At 35.1% G+C, this 22,334-nt stretch overlaps 1 protein-coding gene across 2 annotated transcripts in view; it reads right to left on the bottom strand.

Moving 5' to 3' along the window:
- LOC113235694 (integrin alpha-PS1) overlaps positions 1 to 21,142 on the bottom strand; it is a 139,293-nt gene extending 118,151 nt beyond the window's left edge. The window contains exon 1 of one of the 2 annotated variants that reach the window (XM_026471550.1): positions 20,768 to 21,142. In XM_026471550.1, the coding sequence (XP_026327335.1) occupies positions 20,768 to 20,949 (182 nt within the window). In that variant the 5' untranslated portion in view covers positions 20,950 to 21,142. The remainder of the gene's footprint in view (positions 1 to 20,767) is intronic. The other variant, XM_026471551.1, reaches the window with a different exon arrangement.
- Between the last annotated feature and the right edge of the window lie 1,192 nt (positions 21,143 to 22,334).

Here is a 22,334-nt window from a genome sequence, read left to right on the forward strand (position 1 = left end):
AATCTTGTTATTTTGTTCATTTTTTATAATTTCCGGAAGATTGTTATACATTTTTATTGACATGGTGTATGGACTAGATAAATGCATATTTAATCTTGAATATGGTAGTACTAATCTGTTTATATTTCGTAATGTATATTTAGTGGGGATGGCTTTACGGTTTTTATATAAGTCTTGATGGTTTCGTACAAATTTACAAACTTCTAGTATATAGATACATGGGAGAGTCAGGATTTCATGTTTGATAAAATGGGGTTTACAGCTATCGGTTTGGGCAATATTTGTGAGGATTCTAATTAATTTCTTTTGTAAAGTGAAGAGGCTAGGCGTATCCGTGCTATAGCCCCATAGAATTATAGCATAGTTTAACCAAGCGTAAGCGAAGGCATAATAGGTAGTTAAAGCAGTTTTAAAGTCTGTAGTTTTTTTAATTCTCTTAAAGCATATACAAATTTGGACAATTTAGATTTTAGCTTTTGAACATGTTTTTTCCAATTTAAATGCTTATCAATGTCAACTCCCAACAATGTATAAACATCAACCGGCGTTATTTCTGTACCCTGGTATTGTATGGAAACATATAGCGGGGTAGTTTTCATAATAGTGGATAGCAAATATAGATTATGAAATGCATCCTAAGATTTGTTAATAAAATATGTACGCGTATGTTATTATTGTTTTGTGTCATAACATGTTACCAATACTACATCATATTTTGCTTTTAACTTTTTTGCTTTACGGTAAAAATAACATTTGTGATGTAGTAAATCGTATTCGCATATTGGCCCATCAACCTATCAAACAATCGATTTAATGGACTGACGACTTAACGAACTGTCATCTATTTAACGTTCGACCACGTGAATTTCGATATAATGGATTTGGATAAAATAAATAATCGATTATTTAATTATATGATTTCAATTTTCACGTTTTGATCTTGCATAGCAAACCTGGGTTACATATTTTACCAACAATAAAATTTCAAGAATCGTGATCAACTTCAAACATCTCGTGATTCTATATTTGTCGGATATAATGAAGGATAACAAAAAGGCCTTCCATTAAAACTGAACGGAGTTTTTACCCGCGTGTTGTGGTACAAAAAAAAAGACCGAGACATTGACTGGCGACCAACAAACCCTGTGACCTTGCCGCTAACGAAGGCTGAGCTCAAGGACTATGGGACCAGTGGTGCAACTTTGTGCGGTTTTACAAGTAATTATTTAGATAACAATGTACGGAAAACGGCATATCAGACTACACATTTTTGTTCGAAAATGGCCTCCAGTGCAACGGAACAAGATACGTCAATATGTAGCTTGATGTGCTGGCGTGTGTACATAATAAGTTTTATAGGATTATAAAATGGACATGACAATGTATATGTACGAAGATTTGTATAAAAATAAATAACAAAAAAATGTAATGATTATCACTAATTACTGGTTTCTTATCACGATATGATTTCTTTTTAATTTCCCTTGTGATAACCATTTAGTGAATAACTACGAAAACCATAAAATCTATACCAGAATTAATTTATTTCGCAAAAAATATAAAAGTGTTTGTGATAATATTTGCAAGGACTTGTTAATAAAAGCAGTAGAGTTCCTTGTGAAAGAGTTCGTTCAGGGAAGTACTGCCACTTTATCAATTTCTGTTCATTCCAGTGGTACTGGTGAAATTACAGGCACATCGAACTTGCCAACTTATGTCTCAAGGTGACGAGCACAGTGGCAGTCTCAGAACTTTAAATCTGCAATTTGTATGGACAGTGGTGTCGCTTATCACCAGATGCATAACTTATTGGTCTCTTCACTTGGTATCATAAAACAAAAAATGTTTCGTATATAATCTGATTGTAAATGAATATAGGAAAAAGAAATTGTACGAGTCCCTTTTACATCCCTGCTAGAATGTTTTTTTTTTATACATGACAGGCAGATGACTCCATTCGACCTGATGTAAAATGGAATCCAAACGTGAAGTGCAGTGTTTTTACAATCACTGTCTTAGCCACCTCCACCTTGTATGCCTACAAGATGCCTCTTCATGCCTTCAGGGCCGGGAATACGTGCCCTGGAAGGAAGTTCCATTTGTCAACTGTGCGACAGAGGAAGGAGGAAGGAGGAACACCAAACTTTTATTTCGCGATGGAATGCGACTAGTTTTAAAACGGTGACTTCGGAGGCCACCACGCGTGCTTCGGAGCAGGAAAGGGGAGGGAGGGATAAGGTTGGTAGATCCGATAAAATGGGCTAAATGATGCAACATTCCATTCCAACGCACTGTGTTATATTTTTAGTGAAATAGTACAAAACTTGATTTTTTTATAACATCAATTTATTGACCATTATAAACTTAATAAACTTACTGCGAACAAGTATTAAACTATGCGCTTGGGCCAGCAAAAAGAACAAGACCGTCACGCGTAAAGACCTGCCACAAAAAATAAACGAATAACAGGCGATCTTCGACGGCGCGGGCGCACGAGTTCGACGCCCGTTTTCGTGATACAGTTTTTAGTATCTTCAAATTTATGTAGTGAAGAATTTAAACAAGCAAATATCCAAATAATAAGCTTAGCCATTCAAAGAAGAAACGTTGTCAGCCTCTTGGGCACGTTGTCCCAGGACACAGCATTCGTAAATTCTTCTACTTTTTGTTAATTTGTCTTAATACCAATTTTTGTGTTTTTTACTTACTGACAATGACCTCGGTGGCCCAACGGTTTATACTGAAGGTACTGGATGAGGAGGTCCCGGGTTCAATTCCCGGTAGGATCAAATTGGGAAATTAACTTTTCTAAATTGTTGCTGGCCTGTATGTTCTGGGAAGTGCTCCAGAGTGAATTCCTTTACTCTGGTACTCATATTACAGAGAATTCTCTAGTTAAACCCAGACTAAGACCAGTCTCGACTTTTGTACGTATTCAAAATGATCACTTAAGTAAACGTAATAACAAGAGATAAACGATTAATTCTTATCTCTAATACTGTTTAAGTCACAGCACGAAAATCGACGTTATCCATGTAAATATTACATCTAAAACTGGAACAAATAATTAGCAACCATTGGCTAGAGGAATTGGGTTACGCAGATAGCTTATCATTGGCAGAACTAGCTCGTAAAACACTCAAAATATATGAGACCATAATAACAATGAGTTTATTAGTTTGGCGAAAATACATTTAGTTTCATCTTTACTCTTGGAGTGTTGTAAATGTAAAGAGGAGGCAAACGACTATTGATGGTTGGTGGTTATCGTCGCACATGGGTATTTGCTCCACCAGAAGAGCTGCTTAAACACTTAAACGATGCTAGACTAAGAGAGATGTTTACTCGCTTTTTGAAGAATCCCATGCCATAGCACAAGGGATTTTGCATGGAGTATTGCAGTCACCTGTGCGGTGGCTCAGCGAAATATCAACTAGTAGCTCTTGACTCGGTTGAACGCAGAGCCAGGAGACTTATTGACGATGATAGGCTCGCATCTAAATTTCATGGTATAACCCACCGTCAGAAACTCGCCTGCCTGTTGGTTTTCTACAGAATATACTTCGTTGAGTGAACTCATTCATCCCTACTTGGTAGATATTCCCTTCAAGCGTACTAAGCGCTTTACGTCACCTTTTATTTCGTGCACCGCCCAGGAAAGGAATTTTCTGCCTGTGACTGTGTTTCTTAAGTGAGTATCTTTAAGGTGCGACTGAATAGGCATCTTCTGGGCGAGCTCATTCCATCGTAGACTATATATTTGCTTCAGGACTAGGTAGTGGTCAAGAGCAAGTCCACTTACTTTAAAAAAACGGAACATTCAGGAGAGAGCCCATTACACATCCTATATATAGATTCAAGGAAGGAATGAAGGTGATCTCTAGCGTGGTCTTAGATTATATCACTTGGGGGACTTAGATATATTTTGTCGAACTTTTATTTCCACATTAACTGGCGCATATGATATGTCAGTCGTAACTGGATGAGGAAAAAGAAAGAGAAGAAGACCACGAATAGCATGCAGTGAACAAATAAAGAAGAACATCAAAGTAAACAGCCATAAAATCGCCTCTGATCCTCGTATGTTTAGTTCGTAATTTATTTATTTTTTAATATCGGTAACATTCGTTGAGAGCAAAATGCCTAGCCCTGAGTTAGGAGTGGTTATTTATATATAGATAGGGTAGCAATATATACATACAACTCTCCCAGTTTTTGTCAGTGTCACGTGTCATTGTCATTGCTATCACCAGCGTAAACTCTACGAGTGGAAATGTATTGGACCAACTTTACAGATGTATACGAAAAAAAATATATAACATAAATATATGCATTAAAGGGGAATTACTTGAAATACATTTTACCTTTTTTCATACTAAACACTAGAATTGTCTAAATTCATTAAATTAACTTGTTATTGCTGTAGGGTCGTGTCTGATTCTTTCATGAAAACGATTAATTTCTCAATGTAGGTATGTTTATGACCTTCGACAATCTCGATTTATAATTGTATACTTTACAATCACGGAATGACCTTAACGTTTTATCGTAAATGTGATGTTAGTATAATGTGGTGTTGTATCTGGATACCTATATTTTATCAAAATTTGGGCGGTACCAACGACAGTCTACTTACATTGGATTACAGTTCAGTGCATTATGTGCCATCCTCCCCTTTGGGAACAAACTTGTGCGTGGACTACAATAATGATAATAAAATAGACAAGTATACCTGGTCTCAACCTAGGAAATTCCATGTACTACGAGTAACAGAGTAACGAAATTTATTCCGGGGTCCTACCCAAAACTCTCAAATCAGGACTTTTTAGAAAAAAAATCCTCATCCAGCGGCCACAGCTAACCGCTGCGCCAAAGTCGTCAATTACATTTTTTTTTTAATCCAACGTCAACCGTTTATGGAATTACATCTAGTTTTATTGAAATCGGTTACCGGATTTTTTTGCCATTTATTTATAAGGCACCAATAAAGTACATCATAAATATATTGCAATATAGCCAAAAACAAGACTAACAAGTAATTTACACAAAGATCGAACACTCAGAAAAAATTCCTTCGATCCGGCTGGAATTCGAACCGACGTCTTCTAGCTTACCGTGCCAGACGCTATACCAACTAAGCCACGGAACGAACCAGCGGACCTCACGAATTTTTCTATGTGCTTGCGTCGTGTCTTTGTATTTGGTTTTTCAACGACTTTTTAGTCGTAGCTAGAAGACATCGGTTCGAATCCGACCGGATCGAAGGAATTTTTTCTGAGTGTTCGATCTTTGTATTAATAATTACAACAAACTAGTGGAGTAATTTCACAAAAAATAATTGAATATCAATTCAATAAAAAATTTATGCAATAAACTAATAACTTAACTTAATCTAATAAATAAACAAATTATACTAAGAATTCACCCACTGCAAATTTTCTTATCATCTATTAAGGCTAAGACACTTTTATCCTGTAATCCTTGTTTTGTTCAGTGTCAACGGCACTAATTAATTTAATCTTACATTAACACTACACACGTTCATATGGTTTATCCGTTTTAATCGTTAACGGAAAATGGATGAAATCCAATAATCCGGATTCATTCCTTAATTTACCACCTTTAAAGGTGAAATATTTTCTTCAAGTTTAAATGGGACCACTCACAGATACTCCCTTTACAGAAAAAAAATCGAAATCGGTTTACAAATTATTGCGCACAATTAACACAAAACTCGAATTGAGAATTTACTCCTATTTTTGATGTCGGTTCAAAATAGACAATATGTGGACGAAATGAATAGTTTCTTCTTCACTTCATTTACCAGAATTATTACGACACAAATCAGTAGACTGAAAAACCTTCGATTTTTGGTCCCTCTACATGAATAAACCAAGCCGTGTTCCAAAACGGTTTCTACCCAGTTCTACCGCGTATTTCTCTATGGCCATGAACCCTTTACTCTTTAGAAACCCACAAACGCTTATTAGTATGGCACGGAGGTCGCAGATCTAAGATATTGAGCACGTGCGTCTTGTGTTTGCGTAATACAACAGTTCACTAATGTTCAGCCTAGACTCCCGTCGAGTAGTTGATAACTGACTTGCGTATTAATGACATATCGTCGGGGACAGTGCAAATCTGCGTATGTAGTATTTCTATAAGGCGCGTATCTGCACTAAACCAAATTTCACAAGAGAGGGATTTAACGTTATTGTTTTGCTATTCCAATGACTACGACTTTCATATTTGCACAGTAAGCATTAATTTATGTTGTCTACGGACTGATAACAATACATTCCCGTAAAACACGCTAATTTTGTTGCCACGACATTTACGCGGAATTTGGCCGCTAAATTACCGAAATGGGAACTCATAATCAAATGCTAGTTTCGCGTAATTGCAGTATCCCCGACGATTTCCACCATAGAGAACAAAAATTCTAGGTTCCCACTCATTACCATAAACCGACAGAGTTCGCATAAACCATCTTATAACCAAATTCTCGTACGCAACCTATACCAACTTGTTTAACACCGTTATTGCAGACTTTCCCATAACAAAGTTTAATTTGCGTAATAGATGAACAAAAAGATACATTACTTTCAAAAGACTAACTATATGAATCGTAATATTCCATTATTACGATTCATATAGTTATCGAAAAATTTTCGTGTTTGGAAAATGTTTAACATATTTTTGTATAGAGTTATTACAATATTTTCCTACGTTAATAGTAGCAGGTAAATAAATATATTTTAATCAATCAAGAAGCCGTGGTAACGTAGTGGTTTGACCTACTGCCTCCCAAACAGAGGTCGTGGGCTCGAAGCCAGGCTCTCCCACCCTGAGTTTTACGAAATTTAATGAGCTTTTCCACGTCGAAGAAGGTTCACAACCTTCGGAAAACGTGTGAAGTACCCAACACGCGCCAGCGTGGCGAACTACGGCCTAAACCCTCGCCTGAGAGGACACTCGTGCCCAGCAGTGGGAGGTATGAATAGTTTGATGATGATCTTTTAATTACAATAATAATGCACACATTCAAGATAGCCCCGCAATAGGAAAACCCTGTGTCGCGGGTGCCATGGACACACACATAGACAACCACAAATTACACCCAAACTCAAGAGAGAAATAAATGTAGGCCATACAAATACTTCTCTCGGCCCAGTAATCGAACCTGGGACCTCTACGCGGCAGTCCGGGATGATAACCGTTCGGCCACGGAGGCAGTTAACAATTACAACAACTAGATTAAATCGTTATAAATATTGAAAAATTGCCACCACCAGTGGTATTTCTTTTTAACTCGCAGGCAAGATAGCTTTGTAAATGACAGAAATAAACAATAAATAACGCCCTCAAAACATTCTTTGCTTCAGTATTAACGCTCATAATAATTCCAAGCTACCATAAGAATTAATTACTTAACCGTAACTGAAAATAACCCAACGACATCCCTTTTTCGTCACTACACAGAATTTCAAACATTTAAAAGTTACTGGTAAGTTGTTATTAAGTGGAATGACTACGATACATTACCGTATAGGTTAATCTTAATTGACTTGCTGTGGCCCAGAATGCGCTTCGAATGACTACCTGAAAGGCGATTTGAATAAATATCTGGTACTGATGGATAGTTATTGTCACTGAAGACTGTTCAGGTTGAGTTAGTGGTAACAGGGACTAATTTCGAAATAGGTGATTGGTGTACTAACGTCTGTTTTAAAGTATATTTATTTCTATGACGAATTCCTATATATTTATTGAATTCCTATGAATTCCTATATAATATTAATATAGGAATTCATCATAGAAATCTAAATATATGTGCATTTATCTTATTTTTTTATAATATCAAGGAACGGGACGAACAAGTCGTGCGCCTGTTGGTAAGCTACATGTCTGTTCATAACAGTTGCAGTGCCACTCAGAGCTTTAAATTGCAAAGATCTGAGAAACACTGCCACTGCGCCCGTCACCCTGAGACATAAAATTGACAAGTCCCACGTGCCTGTAATTTCACCAGCTCCGTTACCCTTCTAAGCTGCTGCTTATTTGCTTTTTTAAAGGTTTTAACTAAAAAAATAAAACGGCAACTTTATTATTGCCAACCTCCAGTAGAAGGTGGCACCAGTAGATAGAGAAAGATGACCTCAATGACAACAAATCAATCGTTTTAGTACGTGACTTCATCCGTACCTGGTTCAAAGACTATAACGGGTAACGGAGTGCAACAAGCGCACGCGCCTACACAACCCGTGGGCGGACTTGATAGAGCTACGATTCTGCACTATTGAGATTTACATTCTATAGTTATCGTTCGCAGCATTGTACCCGTTTAAGTATAAATTGGAGGCGTGAGGATCTCATCAAGTTAATATTAAACATAGGTATTTAATGCGTGTGCGTTATTAATAAATAACCAAAGCGATTTCTTAGTAGTAGCGCTACTTGTGAAAGAGTTCGTCCAGGGAAGTACTGCCACCTTACCTATTTCTGCCGCCAAGCAGTAATGCTCACATTGCTCTGTTACGGTTTTGAAGGGGGTAAAAGTGCTAGTGAAATTACAGGCACACGGTACTTGACAACGATTTACGATTTAAAGCTCTGAATGGCACTGCAACTTCTATGAACAGGCGTGTCGCTTACCACCAGTCGCACGCCTTGTTCGTCTAGTCACTTGGCATCATTTAAAAAATCTCTGTAATGATAGAGCAGGTATTTTAGAAGCATGTATATCGACAGAAAAAAAGATTATAATTCGTTTTCCTAAACTTAAATGTACAATTTCATATTCTTCCTTCAAATTAAGATACTTGTTACTTTTAGGAAATGAAACTACTTTTCCAAATATACGCGATTCCCTTTACGGGTCCCATGGTCACGGTTGACTGTTGTTGTAAAAACAAATATACGCCATTTAAATCCGGAACTCGATATACTATATTACTTATTACGAATTAACCCTTATGATGAAGCTAACAGCGCAATAGTAGTGTAACCCACATTCATTTTTTTCTGCAATATTACTTCAAATGATATTAAAGTACATAATTATTTTTATATTTGGATGCTATTTTCATGTATAAAGGCCTCTCTCACATTCGCACGCGAAATCGCAGCGTGGGTCACGGTGCGGATCGCGGCAAGAACTGCCACAATTCCACACTCGCAGAGGTTCACGCGCTTGACGAAGATGGACACCGGAGTTGCTGTATTTATGCTTTTATAAAGAAAAAATCTAGTAAAAAAATAAATGATAGAACAATCTAAAAATATCAGTTCTAACTCGTTTATCCAATCCACGGCCATTTTAAGCACGCTCAAATCGTCAACAATAAAAATACAAACACAACAGTTGTTTACCGTATAACAGAGTATTTATTATACAGTGTAACAATCACGAAAACCTAAAACTCGATATAAACTTTTGATTCTAAGTTAATTTCACAATTATACTACTGCAAACGGATTGTAGGCGTTGTAAGATTATTATTAATTATTTAAACATCCATACACATATGCTTACTACCTTGGATTTCCATTGGCGAGCGAGCGTCTCTGCCTACAATCCAATTTGCACTTTTATAGATAAAATGATATATAAAACAATAAAATGTTATTATGAACGTATTCTGAAGCAACAACAAAGTTTTGGGCTTCTGATGTGGAACAAAATATTATGATTTTAATTAAAATTAAACGTGTATTACTAAATAGTAAAACCTAACATTTGCCGACTTAGTTGGCATCGAAAATGTAAAACATACATCTCCGGCATCGCCAAATGTAAGTTCATAACGAAAGTGTTTCTGAGAAAAACAACCGCGATATACAGACGGACACCAATGTCTCACATTAACCATTGAAAATCCAATACAGTCCAGCCACTATGTAAGCAAATATAGTTATTGTCTATTAAAACACTTTAATGTATTAAATTACCATCTAACAAAGCAAGCATAGCATGTAGAGCATTTACGCAAAACAACTTGCAATAAAACTCTTGAGAATATTTAGTAGTTAAAAAATATGCCTAAGTTTCAGGCGTGATTCTACCCTTAATAATGAACAACATCCTCTAAGGAAACCACATCCAATAGCAAACGACAAAAACTTTTTCAAAAACGTATATAAAACATTAAGGAACTTAACACAGTTAAAAAAATAACACGTCACTTACCCATTGCAATAGGAAGTACCTGACAATCTGTATGTAAATAACTGCTGTGTAAAATCAAATTATCTTCAAAGAAATTCCTTTACAGGAATTTAAAATAATGAAGTTAATAAATAAAGGCTACTGGAGTAATTCCTGATTCACACGTCACGGGAAAGTTATAGGGACGAGAGGCGGCGTCACGAGTATTTCCACTCCATATACGATACACAATACGTCTGTATTATGGAGATTAACATGTCGACAATTTAATGATGCCTTATAGTTGATCGTAAATCAATTTGATCGTCAAGTATAAATACTAAAAAAAATTGATATTTTTTTTTGTTTTACTCAGATTCTTATTATTTACCTCTTACATATTCAATCTCTTTACGGAATGAAAGCGAATTTTTGTAACTTTTAATTTTCAAACGTTAACTTTATTGAACAATGATTAGTCCAACAGACTTTCTTTACTCACCGCGGTTAGGGTTGACTGGAGATATATTATAGAGGTAAGTTCGCCTTTGTATCTTTTGTAACGTGTATTTTCAGTTCTTTTCTTTATGCAATAAAGAATTATTGGAGATGTTATTATTAGAATTGTCTCAATGATAAATTTTGTATTCTCACTCATAAGAAAGGACACAAAATATTGCTATGTGACTATACGACTCGTGGTTTGAAAGATTTTTTCTATTTTTAGGTTTAACTTCTTTTTCATTTAAACAAGAATATTATTTATATTATTAAGAATATTATTATTCATAAACTGTAGTAGGCTAGTAGTTCGAATCCGGGCTTGCACCTCAGAGTTTTTCGGAATTTATGTGTGAAATTTGATTTGTTTACAATGATCTTTTCGGTGAAGGAAAACATCGTGATGAAACCCACCACATCTGCAAAGCAATTTAACGATGTGCGTGAAGTTGCCAAATAGGGCCAGCGAGGAAACTACAAGACAAGCCTTGATTTCATTCTTACCGCTTGTAACGAATAGGTATAATTACCACTATCTGTGAAATGTTATTCCCACGGAGAGCAGACCTGGTGCCCAGAAATACAGGCTACGGGCTACTTTACGCATCAGTCTACACTGGTTACTATATTGTAGGTAGTACTTAAAGTCAGAGATTATTATTTTTACTATTAGAACTTTACATTTAAGTACGTTTATAAACATATTCATTGTAGACCCTCTATTCCCCTATTTTAATAGTCAAATAAACAGAGTTGTGGAAGTATATTTTTTTTAGTTTCAAAAACCACAAACATCTCAAACCAAACCATTCCTAATTAAACGTAGTGACCACAAATCGTTCATTGAATATCACCCTGCATTTAGTGAATCCTATTATAGCATTGGAGAATGTCCCGCTGAGCATGACGTGTGAACATTTTAATTGGGACTCACCCGCTGGGGGTACAACCCTAGTTTTACTAAAAATAGTTATTATTCCAACTATGCGGTTCTGTATAGGCATATTTATCAGTAGCGAAGGGTCCATATAACACCATTCATATCGGCTTACCTAAATAATTATTTTGCTACTTAATAATTATATATAAAATAATTATATATATATAATATCCGCATATAATAGTATATACGGAAGATTATTTGAGTTTTGATACCTTCTATATCGGCTTACTTTCTTTAAATTTCCATTTCATTCCATTTTCTTTAAAGATCCAATTTGTTTGAGTTAGAAATGAGAATCAGTGTAAGTAAAAAAAACAAGCGTCTAAATTAAAATAATTGCGTAATAATTCATTAGCTTTAACATTCGATTAAGTGGTATACTGTTACTAGATTTTTACTGTTTTCAAGTAAAAATCATACCCTTGTTATAATAAAGCCACATGTGATCATACGTGAAAATTTTTTATCACATGAAGTGATAAAAAAGATCAGAAATTTTATAACTCTCCTATAAACATAAAAAATTTATCGTCTAATTTCGTTCCTAGAATCGTTAAACCTCTCTTCTAAAGTTATTATTTTGCAGAAGCGACCTTATTACATGAAGGTTGCGAAACGTGGTATTATGATATAGATAATTAAATTTAAACAGTGTATTTGCTATACACTGGGGTTTTGCGGAAAAAAATCATTTATCACCACCAAAGTACTAGCACCAAATCTGTGACATGCCGATAAAACTTGATTGACTGCGTTAACGGCACATTTCTAGATAAATATCAAGAATCATTTCTCACCAATGGGGATTTGTTATTCCCACCAAAACATATCCATTGGTGGTGATTTATGGAATATATCAATTTAAAGATATGATGTGATAGATCTTGTGTAGTGCCCTTTATCATTTGAAACAATTTCATGAAATAAGTACACACAAGCATTGTATGTAGGCCAGTGACATAAATATAGATACTCGAATATAAAACGAAATTGATCAAAGGAAATTGATTGAGATCAACTGCCTCTGTAGCCGAACGGTTACCATGCCACGCAGAGGTCCCAGGTTCGATTCCCGGGCCGGGAGAAATATTTGTATGGCCTACAGTTATTTCTCTCGTGAGTTTCGGTGTGTGTGGATTTCTAAAATTTGTGGTTGTCTATGTGTGTGTCCATGGCATCCGCGACACAGGGTTTTCCTAGTGCGGGGCTATGTTGAGTGTGAACGTTATTATAATTATTAATACAAAGATCGAACACTCAGAAAAAATTCCTTCGATCCGATCTTTGTATTAATAATTATAACAAACTAGTGGAGTAATTTCACAAAAACTAATTGAATATCAATTCAATAAAAATTTAATTAATGTGAACGTTATTATTATTATTATTATTGAGATGAAATGTATTACTTACCTACTTTAATTTTGCATCATCAAGAGTTACTGTGTGACGTGGTTGAATAACAAGACACTGAATGCTCATCACACTTAAAAATATACTATTTCAGAACTCTTTGTTGAAAATTGTACTTTACTTACGTCGTTTATGTAAGTTTGAAAATTTACAACTGAAAAAGTATCATTTCGTATTTTGTCCTGAGTATACCATTCTGTCTGTATAACTATCATATCAATAGACGTACTGTTATTATGGCAATGATATAAGCTCTAATCCTATTTTATTATTCGACCCTATTCGTATCTAAAACATGATACCAAAGAGACATCATCAAAATAAACATACTAAAAATGTTCCGAACGTTACTTTGTTACCAAATAAAGAAAAAGTCACAAAACGTTACAAAATCGTGTCAAACGGTGAGAAATGTCTTTATTTGTTGAAACGAAAGTTACGTATGACGCCCACACTCTTAGCAATACGCCTTGTACGAGCATGACAATGAGTAAGATGCGGTGTAAATACGATTTTACTACTCACGATGTTATACTAAAAATGTAGAAAAAGTCCATAAAATTTTACTTGCAGTTAAAAAAGTTAAGTTGAAAAAATCTCAAATTTTTTTCACTATTTCACGGTCAACAATATAAATAACTAATACACTTAAAAAACTATGTTTGTAGATATACAACACCAGTGACTTAGCAAGCAGGACGCTTAGACTGAGCCTCTTCTTCGAACTGTCAACTTTCTCTCGAGAAAATTGGCAGTTCGAAGAAGAGATAACTTTTGTCTTCGGGCTCATGCTAAGCCTGCAGTTTAATAATTTCATCGTATTTTTTTTAAGCCATGTGGCACCAGCACCACACAAATTAAGCAGCATGTAGGATTCATAGGTAGAGCAAAAAAATGTTTTTTAAAACGTAAAGCAACAAACCGTGATACCGATTATCAAATGAATCTATGACAAGATTTAATATCAAAAAACATTCAACTATTACTTAAAAACAATCCGAATACTTTGTTATACTTATGTATAAATAGGTGTTGTACCAAATCAAAGGGTTTGAAGATTTTGTTACGTAACCTGGTTTAAATATTTTTCTTCATTTGAAAAAGGTGTCAAAATGGCAGCCACGTATAAGAAAGTTTTAAACGTAATGCTAGTAAACTGTAATGTAAATCTTCGATGTAAAAATAATATTACTTTTTGTGATAAGGTTTGTGATAGGCTGATAACAAATTATTGATAATGTTTGGTTCTTTGACCTCAAAGTTTTATCTTGTCTTGAATGACCGTAAAAAATATTTCAAGTAGTCACAGATTTACTTCTAAAGGCTTCGCTTACATCAGGCGCACGACTTGCTCGTCCCATCACTTGGTATTATAAAAAAAATCTTATACGCGTGGCCGGTATTAAAAAAAATCGGAATAACGAAGCATCTTCAAAGTTCACCAAATCTTATTTGCTTAATAATTACAATAATGTCGTTATTGCAAAGAAATAATCATAAATCGATACACGGTCAATCGAAGCAAGCGAAATTTTATCGTGAAAAAAGCACCCGTATTCTTCGTCAAAAACTTTTTTCAGCAGAAAATTGCTTTTACTTTAAGGCAGCGATGTGTTTTTTGTCCACAAAAATTGGTTAACAAATTCTAAGATATGTATAAGTAAACAAGTAGGCACTTATCTACAAGCCCCATAAGGCTGTCACTGTGTAGTATTTCCCATCTTTAGATATAAACATAATCCCTACGAGACGTCTCAATGCAAATAGGACGTGTCGATAAGCCGTCGATTACGGGAGTAAGGCAATTATTATGTCCGGTTATATTGCCTTTACCATGTTTAGTTACAGAAGGTTAATTAATATCTTGAAAGTTATCTGGAAGTTTTCTTAAGTATTTAATTTGCAATTACGTTCTTTTTCAGGGAGTGTCGTAGGCATCATATGATTTAATGTCACCTGATCAATTCCGTAGCCGACCAACCAGACGTGGCCAGAGGTTATCCTAGTTTATGTCCCAGTCTCCACTTTGCATAATGCGATGTGATGTTATTGTTCATTATGCTGACAGCTAAAGAAAAGAGCACTTTGCCGAGTTTCCGGCACAGTTCAACCTTATCCAGAATTTCTTTTTTAATGTAAGAGTAAACAGGCACCTTTTACACGAATGTGTACATATCTTCACTATCCATTAAGCGAGTTTGTGAACAAACGTGGGCCTATCTAATTTAAAAGGAATGTAGGTCAAAACGCGAAGATTTAAAATATTCTACAGACACTGTGTATTAATAATATTGTGTAATATAATACTTGTAATATTTACCTCAAAAAAAGTTGCCTAAACTTCGGTCAAAATGTGCGAACAGAAGTAACTAAATATGTATTCATGAAAAGTAAAGAAGTCATTAACACCGATAATGATGTTGTACACAAGTCGCTTCATAAAATCAAATTCTCGGGATGTCTGCAGAGATAATTCTGTTTTGTGAGAATTCCGCGTTGGTATACTATCCCGAGGATAAATGTTTCGACTACATTAAGTTCTGTATGTACGAGTTCAATATGTACCTACTGATTGACGGAAAATAAATTCTAACTTAAAAAATGTTCAAAGTAACCACACTGTGCCTTTGAACAAAAAGCTGACGGTTTCACCGTGACCCAAACTCGGACAACCATTTAGCTATTAATGTTGGCAAATATTACGCCCAATCAAATTAGTAATAGCGGTCGTAGCATGGGTCTAATATGTGCTAAACATCTGCTTCATAGGATAATATTAAAAACCCCACAGTTTAATTGGAAATATATTATTGGAAGTAAGTATAACTGAACGTAATTGATGAATAAAACATTTACAAATAATTTATTATTCACTAAAATTTTAAATAGCTATTAAAACATTACACTGTACCCATCGAGCTATATATACCATCCTTTTTTAACCGCATATTTGGATGCTATTTAAACGACGTAAGGTACGCTTTACAACAAGCATATTGAAAATTTGTATAGCTCTATAGTGATAGACGGTAAAGTCGCATGGCAAACTAAACTTTATTGTAAAGATATTTAACGACATCCTTCATTTCGGCATGTCTTACGTCTGTTTATAGAAAGTACCTACATTATTATTAAAGAAGTACATTAAATTTATAGAAAAATAATCAGAATGAATAGTATGCCTTTATATTGCAATTTCATGATTTTATTGTTTGAAAATAAAGAGTTTTAATTTTATGGGAAACATTTTTACAAGTGTGTTCGATTGTAGATTGTCACAGACCATAATCAAAATTGCAACAAAATTGTTTGTGACAATTTTTGTAGAAGCTCTATTATTTCCTGTTCCTAGGTTTTCGCTATTGCTACAAATGGGAAATGAAACTATTTTTTTAAATTTAAATCGCGTATGGTATTTCGAACAAATTAACTTTCGGACTCTTTACTGAGGCTCTACTACCTACTCTTTTTTTTATAACTTAAGTTTCGATCGGGGCTAGAACTAAGAATGCACGATAACGCGATTTGACGGTTTCAAACGGGCCCGTCTTTTTGTTAATTTCGGTCGTAGTCCCGTAGGTCAGCCATACTGGGGAAACGGCCGTAACTAGGCTCGGAAGTAGGCTGACTATGATGGTAAAGTGATCAACCACTTATGGGTAAAATCGAAAATTTTTTTGTTCGAAATAACGTTTGTTCGAATTTTCATTACACCGAAAACCGAATTATAACGAAATAGTTGTTCTTTCAGGATGTGTTGAATTTTATCACAAACACATGATTAGGTTTGGTTAGGTTAGGTTAATTTAGGTTTAAAAGAAAAAACATTTTCCGCTCAAAATCACTTTCGAGGTTATGAAATTTCGACCAAACGTGTCCGAAATGACATTTTCCAGAAATATCTGGAAAATGTCATTTCGGACTACTGATAGGTAACCCCACTTATGTCTAATATCAATAAGCTCTATCGAGTTTTGTGTTTGTCGAGAGAATAAATGTCGTACTTTATGTCTAATATGTGTTGAACGGTCAATATTTTGATAATTAAAAACCAGGTGTAATTACACTAAAAACTTGTTTCAAAAATTCGCTATGTAGTGACATTTACTCAAAAATATAATTCAATGAATTTCTTTGTTTTGTATAAAAATACATTTGTATGTCTTTTTTGGTATTTCCAGCCATGACAGCAAACTTCCGACTACTTGTTCTCTACTTCGAGCTGATTTCAATAGAAAGCGTGATGTTTAAGAAATAGATTTATATTATTATAGATAATTTTATTGTAACTTACATATGATAACTGCTTAGTATGAACAGTCAAAAATATATGTTTAAAATACATGCCATACCTACATACCATTACATACCATACATACCGTTGTCCTCCTTGTAGTGTCAGAATAATACACAAAACTACTTTTTTTAACTTATACTTAACTACATTGATTTTGTATCTAAATCATGTGACTAATCAAGTGCTTGGACGCTTGTGAGCAATTAACCAGTAACACTATTGTAAATGCATTTTTACAAAATTATTATCGTCAGCATTGACTCACAAATATACGTCAGTCTTGTTGTAGTCCCAAAAGTATACAGATGGATTTTAAGCATATTTCAACAAAACTACGTCTTTTTTGTTAATTACTTTTGCTGTCATTCTTTCAGCAGCAGCTTTCGTTATTATTAGATGACTGAGATGAAATGTATCTTGTTTTGGAATCAAGACTAATAAATTTGAAATTGAACAACTAATTTCGTAAATTTGTATTTCGCTGATTGCGAGTAAGGGTCAGTGCCCATTGCTTGGATATACCCAAGAAACCACGATCCAGGGTAACTAGAGATTTTTGGCAAATCTAACTTCCCAGAGCAGGATTCATAACGCGAATGGATCGAGCGCGTCGACAAAATTTGGCCGGCAGCCAACTTTTGGTACAGCTGATACTCTTTGTTTTATTAAACTTGGATCCTCTAAGTATTTGAGTCATCTCAGTAATCTGAACACAAATGGAATAGCGATAGCTACCTTTTTAAGACGAATACATTTTTCTTATGGTAATTAACTAATGTAAAATTTTGTATGATCTACAGCTACCTCAACGGATGATTGTGTGGCGATGGCATCCGGAGGAGATTTTACATGTTTTCCTAATTGTTTTGTTTTTATTCTCAAATTAGCACATGAAAAGTTACGTTATTATAAGGAAAACGTAAAGATGATGCCTTTTGAAAAATTTTATACTTTTTCAGCTACAAAAAACAGATGCCACAAATCAAAGCAAATCCAATTTGGGTCAGCTACAACATGAGCTACACTTGGAACACGGAAGACGTCCGGATACAGACAATATGATTGCGTCCGTGTCTGCACTGGCATCACTCGTCGCGTCTCAGTAGGTCGGCTGGCGCCAAAGTCGGCTGCTATGCACATGCGTACGTTCACCAGGCACATGCCTGGTGAACGTTTATTGCTTGTCGGAGAAACTTAACTTATCCCTTTAGGGTGTCGTGTCAACTCATAAAGGTCCTGCGGTTCTTCTTTAAGGGGAGTTGGCATGTTAATCCACTACACCTTAAAGAAGAAATATCAGATCTTAGAGAGTGGTGCACGCGGGTTGCTGGTTGGTTGGTTTCAAGATTATTTCAAAATAACTCTTTTAATTAAAACTTATTTCGCGTCGAAATTTAAGTTGTATAATGTTATGTAGCTTGTAAACTAAATACTTATATTAATAAAAGATTCAAATTGAAGCAGGTCCCGTGCATATATTCTCGGGACCTGGTTCAGATTATTGGACGCCGCGTACCACAGTTGCGAGATTAGTGCCAATCCACTTGGCAAGAACTGTAGCACTTCATATTCTAGTCTACGATTTAGAGAAGGAGCAGAATGATTCAGATGTTCTAACGGACTTATTATAATATACTTATTTTATTATAATCAATAGCTAGCATCCGGCGTAAATTCCATAGATACTTGTAAACGTGTAGTTACAAAAGGAAGCTTAGATATCTTGGTAGATATGGGTACTACAAAATTATGAATAATGAACATTAATATCTCATAATAACACCCGCAATCTTCATAAAATAAGGAAATAACACCTATATATTATTTATTATAGTGCAAATTGTTCGCAATTTCTATAAAATTATGATTAATATTTTTGTTAACAAGAACTGGCTCTACGTAACATAAATACTTCCACATATATATTTTTTCATAATAATATATATTTAACAGTATTTACATTATACTAAAGAGGAAATAATCTACTATATGGTTCATATATTACAAAAATCAAAAGCAGTCACTGGAGTATTTAACGAGTTGAAATGAAAGCTCCTTATTGAGAAGTTTCGTCTGTGGTCGCCGGAGACCCAGTATTACTAGCGCAAGACGCACTGGTTGAGGTTGGTGTAATAAAAGAAAACTAGTTAACTACGCCATTGTCAACCACAAGACGTGATTGATCTATACGCAAAATAAGCACGCATCCTGTCTGGGAAGGCAAACAAAATTCAACCGTGATTGAAACAGTGTTCCCTTTACTTCTCTTCGGCTTCGCAAAGTACCAAATAATAAAACCACTTATATTATTATTTTGTCTTAAATCTTGAACATATTTCTAATGAATTATTCTAAAAAAGACAATGATAAAAGCGTAAAAGAATAACCGCGAAACTTAAAGACAATCGTGGATGTCATGGAGCATACTAAAATGTTAGTGTTCATTTGCTTCAACGTTTACAGTTAATCACAGGGATTTCTTTTGTATTATATACCACAACTTACAGCGTGTACTTCTCTCGCTCACTTCAACAAAGATAAGGCTCATTCAGTGTCGTGAAAAATTCAAGTGGTTCTGATGCGTATTTGTATTAGTAAAATAATATATTAGGAAATTGATATATAATTAGGAAATGAAACTATTTTTCGGATTTTTAAACAAATGAACGTTTCGGGCCCTTTACAGGTCCCATAGTCATGGGTGACTGAGAAGGTAAAGTCATCAACCAGTTATGTCTAATATTAATGCAACCTAATCCAAATCCAATACAGCGCTGTACTGCTCACCGGAGTATAAAATTTTAATTACAGTTTGGCCACTTTTTATTGATACCTCAACGGTTCCAGCACTCAAATATCTTAAAGTTTTTTTCTCGAAACCCTTCGCCCATTATTTTTAAAACTTTATTGTCCACTTTACAACGCATCTCGCAAAGTGACTATTGCAGTAAATCCAGGTACACAGTTTAATGACGCCGACAAAAGTCTTCGCTGTATGCAAAGGTAAAAGGCAAAGAAAATCGTTGAAGGTGAGATTTTGTTCTCCAAATTTTGTTCAGGTAAACAACAACCAGGTACAACGACGTAAAAAGCATGCAAAAACATATTATGTACAGAGGAAAGATAGTAAAGTAAACATGTAAGTATTTAATACTTATTGTATGTATAATTTTATGTTTAGGTGCAAATAGTAATTTATTACGAAGTCCTCAATTTTACGCTCGAGATAACAATGCGTATATCAACAGCTGAAAAGCAAATGTATAACTCTGATAAGGGCAATGTACTAGTAATAAATGCTATCAGTTCATACATCGACACATTCTTAATGCCCATTCAGAGAAGTGATCAACACCGCTACACAGCACATGGCCTTCACACATGACATCATTGTGGCGGTTAAGATTAGTTTTTAAACTTCGCGACATCTACTACAACAGTTCTGCATACTATAAAAAGTACTCACCAACTTGTTTTGTCCACAATATTTCGAGTTCTGTTTTCAATAGTCATATGTTCAGCAACAGAAAATCCAAAATAAGAGCCTTCATCTCCAAACTTTAACACAGGAATCCTCGGTTCCAAGTTAAAACTGGTCACACTGTGTAAAATAAATAGAAATAATACACTAACACACTTCGGACCCATCGTGAGGATTCGTAATTTTCGTCGTAAAGCACCAATTCACTGTCTCGTTGTCAGGAACATCGCGAGATTTGAAATAGACCGAGGAGCGACATTGAAAAGGACCCCCAGCACACTAGCCGTCACACGACGGAGTATTCCCGCTAACTTTAGTCGACTCTACATTGGGCTATAAACTTGTCCTACTCTTGCTGCGAGTATAGAGGCGAGTGAACTCATAAAGTTAATACGACATCGAATAAAGCTCCATCTAGCGATACAGCGATATACTTCCTCGTGCTGCCATCTAGCGACTTACTAACATCGCAAATGGTCCTTCGAGCCGGATATTTTCAACGTGGCTGAGACGTAGAATCAAAGATCAACAGATGGCAATGACGGCCAGAACAAAGTTTAATTAGACTATTTTAATTATAAGGTGGGTAGGAAATTAGATAATCTATCATTGAATTTCCATGTCGAATAACATTCCAAGTTTTCTAACTTTACTATATTGGATAATAGGTAGCACGTCTAGAAATTAAAATACAGGATTTGGTTATATTTCAATATTTTATTAAACTATGTCGTACTTTTTATGTAACTAAATTTTTTTATTGGGTCGGCACATTTCCTTACATATTGTTATATAAGCAAGGCAGTCAAGCCAAGGTTTTGGCAATTTTAGGGTTTGGACCCCATTTGTTAGAAAGCAATAATACCTTGGCTGTCGATATCACCTGACTACGCGCTTCATTGCATCGTACTATAGATATCGTACTTGTGACATGCCACAGCGCGGTTACAGTATAATAGATGTCTGGCTGCTCCCAGCCTAAATTTTTATTGCCTATTAGCAAAATCAATAGTCAAGTATACCTTGAGTAAAGGGGTTTGAACCTTTTAGCTTAGGTCCTGTCCGCTAATCCAATTTTTTTTTCTAAGTTGCGTATAAGTTACGCATTGAACCAATGTGAAACTCGATAGTTGGCAATTATATATATACTCTTTCAATCTCCATTTTCTGTAATACGTTTTTAGGGTTACTTAACCAAGAATTATATAATATAATAAATTTTTATATAATAAATATAGCTGAAAGTAAAAAAGTAATACTGCACTTCATATGCCATAAGATTGCGGCATTTATTCTGTGACGTGATGACTCGTTACTATCCTGCCTCCACAAGCACGTTTCGGAATCCGATCGCATGCATACGCACGCCAATGCATTGGTCAGACTGTGCTGGGGTCTTACTATGAACACTTATTATGATTCAGTTTAGGACCTAAAATGAATCGTTGTGAAACAGCGCTACATGAAGTATATATCACCATCTGTTTTAAGACGTTACGAACCTAGACTGAACTGTAATAAGAGTTGATGGTACGGCCCCTGAGCTGTGATC

Source organism: Hyposmocoma kahamanoa, unplaced genomic scaffold, assembly GCF_003589595.1.
Source record: "Hyposmocoma kahamanoa isolate Upper Pololo Valley unplaced genomic scaffold, ASM358959v1 88, whole genome shotgun sequence".
Taxonomy (NCBI): Eukaryota; Metazoa; Arthropoda; class Insecta; order Lepidoptera; family Cosmopterigidae; genus Hyposmocoma; species Hyposmocoma kahamanoa.